Source organism: Prunus mume, linkage group LG5 (assembly GCF_029339155.1).
Source record: "Prunus mume cultivar Tortuosa linkage group LG5, ASM2933915v1, whole genome shotgun sequence".
Lineage (NCBI taxonomy): Eukaryota > Viridiplantae > Streptophyta > Magnoliopsida > Rosales > Rosaceae > Prunus > Prunus mume.
Window position 1 is genome coordinate 1,936,321 of NC_142702.1, and position 7,096 is coordinate 1,943,416.

Sequence of the window (7,096 nt, forward strand, 5' to 3'; positions counted from 1 at the left end):
TTAGTCGTGGAGCTCTCTTTTCAGATTTTTCTTTTGAATGAGCATACCCAACTACTAGGATTCATATAATAAATAGACTAGTCCCATTAACATTTTACAGTTTTTAGAACATGATCATCAAATTTAGATGGAGATGCTGTTAGGAACTCCCATTCCTGTGACCCCAGGTGTTGAGAATGGCTTCAAAAGCTCATATGGAACTACACCTGCTCCAACTCTGTTTTTCAGTTTCAAGTTGGTATTCCTCTCATCAATAATTCCTTCCAGCCTCTTCAAATTTCCATTGAACCGCTCGAATGCAGCATTTATCACAGGATTTTCAGCCCAGGATGACTCCAGTTTCTCACCAATATACTCCTCATCAGGTGAATGATTAGATAGCACATCCAAAACAGCCATCACTTTTGTTGCTTGAATCTGTGAGGGGAAGCACATCAGCAGCGCCATTTCGGGTTTCTTCAAAAAGTTATTGAAAAACTCCTCAGACGGATCTTCAGTTGGCATATTGGTACGAGCGATTGTAGGCTTGTTTGGGAAGTATCCAGCATACATGTACTGTCCAAAGTTCACAGCTGCATGATGCCCAGCTGATACCCAAATAATGGTTGTCAAAATGTGAATTAGATTTTCTGGGGTTTTCAAAACAGGCCACCATGGCTCATCTTTCTTGTCTGCATGGCCTTTTGTCCTAACTTCTGTCCACCAACCTTGAAGCTCCGTATCGGACTCAACAAGAGTTGGGTCTGGATAGTAGTGGTTTACATAGTCACCCACCCACTCCTTAATGATATCCCAAAGAATGAGACCATCATTTGCAAATGGGTAGTCTTCAATTGTTAGCTTCAAGCCATGCTCAGCTGTAGGATCCTCAACTGCCATTCCCCTGAAATTAAAGCACACAGTAATTAGCCGATGAACTTCCATGGCATTTCAAATGAAATTTTTGTCTTTTAAGATTGGTAGCAACTAGATTGCAAATCCTTCGTTATAAAAAAGTTGCCTGCAACAACACATGGTTTGGATCAATCTTATATTAGTCGTATCATGTGAAATACCTTCTGATGAGATCAGCTGGCAAAGCTTCCATGTCAAAGCGCCAGAGCTGGTCATAAGCAGCAGAACTGAGCTCAATGGAGTACTTTGCAGGTGAGAAGCTGCTCTCGATGACTCCACCTGCATTGATGAGGCTTTCTCTAGCAAGAGCATTGATTTCCATTGTATACCGAAAATGAGGATGCAGAAGTCTATAGATAGGATGCATTGCACTTAATTGTCGATTAGCTGCAATTATGTATGGCTCTGTAGCACAATGAGTCCTCAGCCTGTGAAAATATGACAGTGCAAACATGTTACCAACCATGCAACACTGACATATTTGATACTTTTCAAATCCCCATTAGAGTAGATTCTTGCTTGAACTGAAGGCATGAGCTAGAAGCATCACATGGGCACAGATTTGCTTACCAGTGGATGACAAGCTGATGATAGCCAGCATCATGAGCACAAACATGGGCTTTAGCGAGCCTCCACAGCCAGCAACCGGTGGCATCCCAGGTTGGGGTGAACACTTGCTTCCATTGTGGCTTGTCACCAACTGGTGGTCGAGTGAGTTCAATGGCAACAGGCCTCAGTGTCCCATCCTCAGTGAGGAAAAGTAGTGTCCGAGAACCATACAGTGTGGTTCCTTCAATCTCTCTTACTTTGTTCACGTAAGGCAGGTATAGATCATGGTAATCCAAAATAAACATCTTCTTTCTTTTTAAAGCCTGCATTTCAAGTTCAAGCAATTGGCGTGCACAAGGACACACACAGTTTACACGATTTCAAGTTATATGCATCAATGGGGGAAAATTTTCGTCCAGTTTAAAGGTGTACAATAAGAAAAATATGCTAGAGTTGGTGTCTATTTCGTGTTACCTCATCGACAGTCATACAACCTTTGATCTCTTTCTCCACCAGTTCTGTTGTAATCAATGATTCAGGTGGGCCGTAAATCTCAGGGTCAAGTTTACTCTTCAGTGGCCACTCCTGCAGGTATAAAAATACAGAATTTAGCACCAAAAGAGAAAACATGATATGCTATTAAACACCGTAATTACTTGACCAACAAGGAAGATGGACGGGACGTAGAAGTTTGATTTTCTTACTGAAGAGAAAGTTGTACTTGTATGTATAAGAAAGCATACCGTGACAAGTTGTATACTGTATGGATTAAGACCAGCTAGAGTTTGCCGAGAAAATTCTTCATCCCTAAACCAAGAAAACTTATCACCTGTAAAAGACGATTAGCTTAATCAAAAGGACAAAGACAATCTGGTCTTTTCTCTTACTTAAAAGGGGACACAGACATGCATACATACAGAGAGAGAGAGAGAGAGAGGCATACGTTCAAAAATTTCGGGGATCTCGAAGAGCAAAAGATCGTCTCCCCCTTCAGTAATGGTCTTGACTAGCCTTGGGATGATTGTCTGGAAAAACCCACCAGTTTTTGGCTTAGGCAACGTGACTCCTTCATGGAACAGTGAATCAATGGCTCTGAAGTATGGAAATCCTAAGTCTGGATTAATAAGCGCTGTCTCAAGCGAAGGGACCAACGCGTGCAGCACAGATTTCAGGGTCTTTGTTGAAAATGTGAGTTCTTTGACCTCTGAAAACTCTTCATCTCTTGGTACATACACACTGCTGCTTCTTGTTTCTGATAAGGGGTCTGCATTGACATAACAATATGATACAGTTAATCTTATAGCTCTAATAGTTTCTCAACCATACAACTACACATGCTTAAGCAACATATCAAATAAACAAATGGATCATATAGTTAAAGTAGATATATTCCATTTTCAAAAATATTAAGCACATAGTTATTTGGGGAATTTGGTTACCTGTTTTGGTGCGTGGCCGTCCTGTTCTGCAGCGCCTGGGATATGGATGTTCTTTGCTGCCAAGGACAGGCCTAGCCAGTTTCTCATTGCTATCAGGATCTCCAAGATCATTGTATGTGTCATAATCGTAAATCCTATCGGATGTTTTTCTTTCACCCTCTCCATTTCCTCGCAAATTTTCAAGCTCTAGTTCTCTTAGCCTCTTCAACCCACTTGGTGTCTCTGATGGTATGTAAGACTGCTCCATTGTTCACATAAAATAAATGAACACACATAAGATTGAAGTATAAGTAAGATTAAGAAGGTGTAATTACTAGAAATTAAAGAAAAGTATTAAGGATGTAAACCTTGTTAGTGAAAAAGATTCTCTTCTGTGGATTGTCGAACTTGGGCTGAACCCAAGAATTGCATGGAACATTAACGGAGCCATTTGGGAAGCCCTGGAGATCGATGGTCTTTATGAGGATCTCGTTGTGGTACTCATTCTCTACCTCAATTGCTCCAACCGCTCCAAAACCTGCTGGGATTGTGAAATTACTCTCATATATCACCTCATCATCATTGTGGCTGGCTTTTTGCGCATACCCCTTGATCTTGTCCTTCTCCAACCCCGTCTCTACAGAAAATCCATTTTACAAATATATAATCAGTAAATTACATATGTAGGTCTTATCATAGTAAAAAAAAATGTGTAAGATTAGGAGTATGAACATTTAAATGTAATACAAATAGTTCTATTTTGTCCATTATTTAATGGCATCCAAACAAAACCTTGATTTTGATATAAATTACTGTATTAATCAAGCAACATAATTGCTGTTACTGAAAAACAAATTTTTTTTTAAAAAAAGGAAAGATTGAGGTGGAGTAATGTCATGTCGGATTCAAGTAGTGTCAAGTTATCAGATGGGTCAAAAATCTCCAACCCAATATAACTCGTTTTAGTATATGTTCAATCCAAACATGACCCATTTATTAAACGAGTAACATGACACAACCCATTTAACCCTTTTATTAAATGGGCTGGGTTGAATTATTATTTTGATTAATCTATTAACGTGTTTAACCCATTTAACACATATTTCTTGACCCAAAAAAAAAAAATTGTACTTTATTTAAACCCTTCTAACCCATAATCTTATTTAATATATTAAATATTCATATCTATCAATAATGTAACTCATATATTGTATTAAAAAAAATGTAACTCATATACTAAGAGACTTATGATAATCTTGAAAATATTATACAAGACAAATTTAATGTTAAAAATAATTTTGATAAATAGTGAAAGGTTGTAAACGAGTTGAGCAGCTTGATAAACAGTGATGAGTTGACCCAAACTCCACCTATTTATTAATAGTCTCTAGTGAATTGAGTCGAATTTAACCAGAATTTTTTTATTTTTTATTTTTAATCATGCACAATTTCATTAAATGTGACGGATTGATCCACACAATTTTAAGTCATTTATTGGATGGTGTGGGGAATTATAAGTTACAAACCCTACTTTGAGGACATATTATTTGATACAAAAATGACATAGATATTTTAGGCAAACTGCTGATTTGCTGTAAGTGGGCTCGACTCCAGTACCGATTTGACTTCAGTGAAATAGTACTGTTGATTTTATACTGTCCATCAAATTCGAATCTCCGCCAAATTTATTTTCTTTTTATTAAAAACAAAAGGCTATTTTTTGAATGGCTGACTTTTGGCTACTCCAAGACCCAAGGAACAATGAATACTTAATTATTAATATTTATTTATTTTATAACAAACAAAGAAAAATGTAAATGTAAATGATTTTTGTATATGCAAAATGGAACAAAAATAAAATTTGTGCCCATGCTTCTTTGGCAAAAAAACTTAATGTTTTCTTTTCTGTAAAGGAAAAAAAAAAGTTTGTTGGTGAATAAAAAGGAGGTAAAAAAATGAAAATGGAAAACGCTTCGAATTTTTTTATTATAAAAAATTAAGGATGATTTGAAAACCTACTTTTCACTTTTTTGAAAACTGAAAACGAAAATTGTTATAAAAAGAATGTTTTCAGTTTTCAGAAAAAGTAAAAATGAAATGGTTATCTTATCAAACGAGGATTTATGTTTTCTTTTATGAAAAGAAAAATAAAACTAATTAGAATTAGGTTTATGCTTGTATATGTCTCGAGTTTGTTGGAGGATGTTTCGAGTTCAAAAATCTCATTAATAATAATAAATATCAAATAAATATTATTTTATTTTTATTTTTTAGTGAATGAAGTGAATAAATTCTTGTGCAATTAGTAGTGCTTACTGGGGTCAAGCTCGGCGCTAACAAGCTCCAAAAGAAGGCTTTTGCCGAGCAAATCGGTAAAGCCATCGAGGGGCCCATTCACTATGCTGGAGAGGAGCTCTCCTGCTGTTACCTGCACTGTAACCACAGCCTTCACACTAACTGGCTTGTTCTCTGTTAAGGTTGTAGTTGCTGTGGTGGTGACTGATGCAGATGATCCGAGCTCACCAGAACTGGCACGGATCACCACGCAGGAGGAGGAGTTTTTCTTATTATTATGATTTTGACGGACAGGATGGGGTGGAAGGGTGTTGATGAGGGAGGGGCTTCCATGCCTGATCAGATAATTGGTATGAATGGAGGATTTTGGTAAGAGAGAGAAGGATGGAGCATGGTTGAGTTTTTGCAGCTGAGAGTTCATCATGTTTCTCTGCTAGTTTGCCTTTTCTTTGGCTAGAATGTTCATGCATTTGTAGAGATTTATAGAGAGAGCGAGAGAGTGAGAGAGAGTATGTGTTGTAAAACATGGTACATATATTTTTGGATCTAGCTAGGTATACCGCTTGAATAATGCAAGAAATTAACACAAGAAATATAGAAAAGAAAACGATTGGTCTTATTCATGGATTAAAAGAATACCACTAGTAGCAGTAAATAATTGGTCCCCTCTGTTCAAAGATTCTTTTTTCAAGTTCACATGGCATCCCTTAACGCCTTCGCAGAAGGAAGAGGGAGAAGGGCATTTTCAAATAGTCTCACTCAAAATAAACTGAAAAAGAGATGAGAGTGTTCTGTTGTCTGCATTTTGTAAAATCTGGAGAATCTAAATAATCTAAGGGTTCAAGATTGGCCACATTGGATATCAAAGTTAGGAAGGGCGATGGAGAAAACTCACACACACGGATACCATAAGAGATTGAACCCATAATTATTTGGGACCACACCAAAGGCCTAAGCCAATTCAACTAACAACCTATTGATAAACAAAAATATAATTAGATATAGTAGATATAACCGCTCTTACCTTTAAGCCGTTTCTACTTCAATGTTTAGGGTTTTTTTGGAAAAGGTTTCTAATTCAATCATTGAATTTAAAATGAAGAAGACTATCAACTGTATGAGTTATTATCAAATAGAACCCTAACCTTCGGCTGCACTTTGCACCAACGGGCTGACCCCTTTTTTTTTTAAAAGTATTATTATATATTTATTGTATTTTTTTTTTTTTCTGTTGATTTGAACATAAAACATATAGCTGCCTGCAAGACAGACATGTCAAATAGGTAAGTGCAAAACAAAGATGTAAAATATTATTTTATTACTTACGTTATGTACAACCTTGGTGCAGGACAATAGTTTAGTATAGTTTGAGGTTGACAAACTGAAGTTAGACTTTAAGGAAGGATCAAACTGAGATATGGAATAGTATGAAGATCAACTTAAGTTTATTATTTTATTACTTTTAGCACATTGTTGAACTGGTATTGGTACTTGAATTAATAATAAACAAAAGGTGAACGTGCTTCTTGCTTTCAATGTTTCAATATAAAAAAAACACATTGACCTCATTCTTATAATCGCTAAAACACTCCCAACCGAGTACTAGAACCATAAATCTTTTTTTCACATATCATCATATCATGGTAATTGATGAAGTGAGAAGTTATCATCATATCATGCTAGGATAGCATTTTTGCTCATCATTTTAAGTTTCATCACTTTCTTTTAAACTTGACACATGTCTATAATGAATTTATTTTTTATGACATTATTATGAGAGAGAAACTTAACAGTGCATTTAATAAAAATTCAAAAAAAAAAAAAACTAATTTGACGAAGTCATCAAACCTATGTAGAGTCAGAGACTTGAAGCTTCGGAGCAACAACTACGAAAAGGACGCGTTCGTGTTCCCAAACCCTAATTCAACAACGGCGAGCCC

General features: G+C 36.4%; 1 protein-coding gene across 1 annotated transcript; it reads right to left on the reverse strand.

The window, feature by feature from the left end:
• On the reverse strand, positions 1-5,625 carry LOC103330513 (linoleate 13S-lipoxygenase 2-1, chloroplastic-like). Its single transcript, XM_089053016.1, has 9 exons — positions 5,178-5,625; positions 3,230-3,498; positions 2,883-3,120; positions 2,387-2,707; positions 2,187-2,272; positions 1,918-2,028; positions 1,465-1,766; positions 1,056-1,322; positions 1-883 (listed from the first exon to the last, which is right to left on the reverse strand). The coding sequence occupies exons 1-9, from the start codon at positions 5,578-5,580 to the stop codon at positions 124-126; spliced, it is 2,757 nt and encodes a 918-aa protein (XP_088909142.1). The 5' UTR covers positions 5,581-5,625; the 3' UTR covers positions 1-123.
• Positions 5,626-7,096: the final 1,471 nt, after the last annotated feature.

Excerpts from the sequence above, each read along its gene's own strand:
- LOC103330513 (XM_089053016.1), bottom strand. The coding sequence starts at position 5,580 with ATGATGAACTCTCAGCTGCAAAAACTCAACCATGCTCCATCCTTCTCT. Across the intron at positions 3,499-5,177 it reads TAGCGCCGAGCTTGACCCCA|AGACGGGGTTGGAGAAGGAC; the intron begins GTAAGCACTACT and ends GATTTTCTGTAG. Across the intron at positions 1,767-1,917 it reads GTTGTATGACTGTCGATGAG|GCTTTAAAAAGAAAGAAGAT; the intron begins GTAACACGAAAT and ends CTTGAAATGCAG.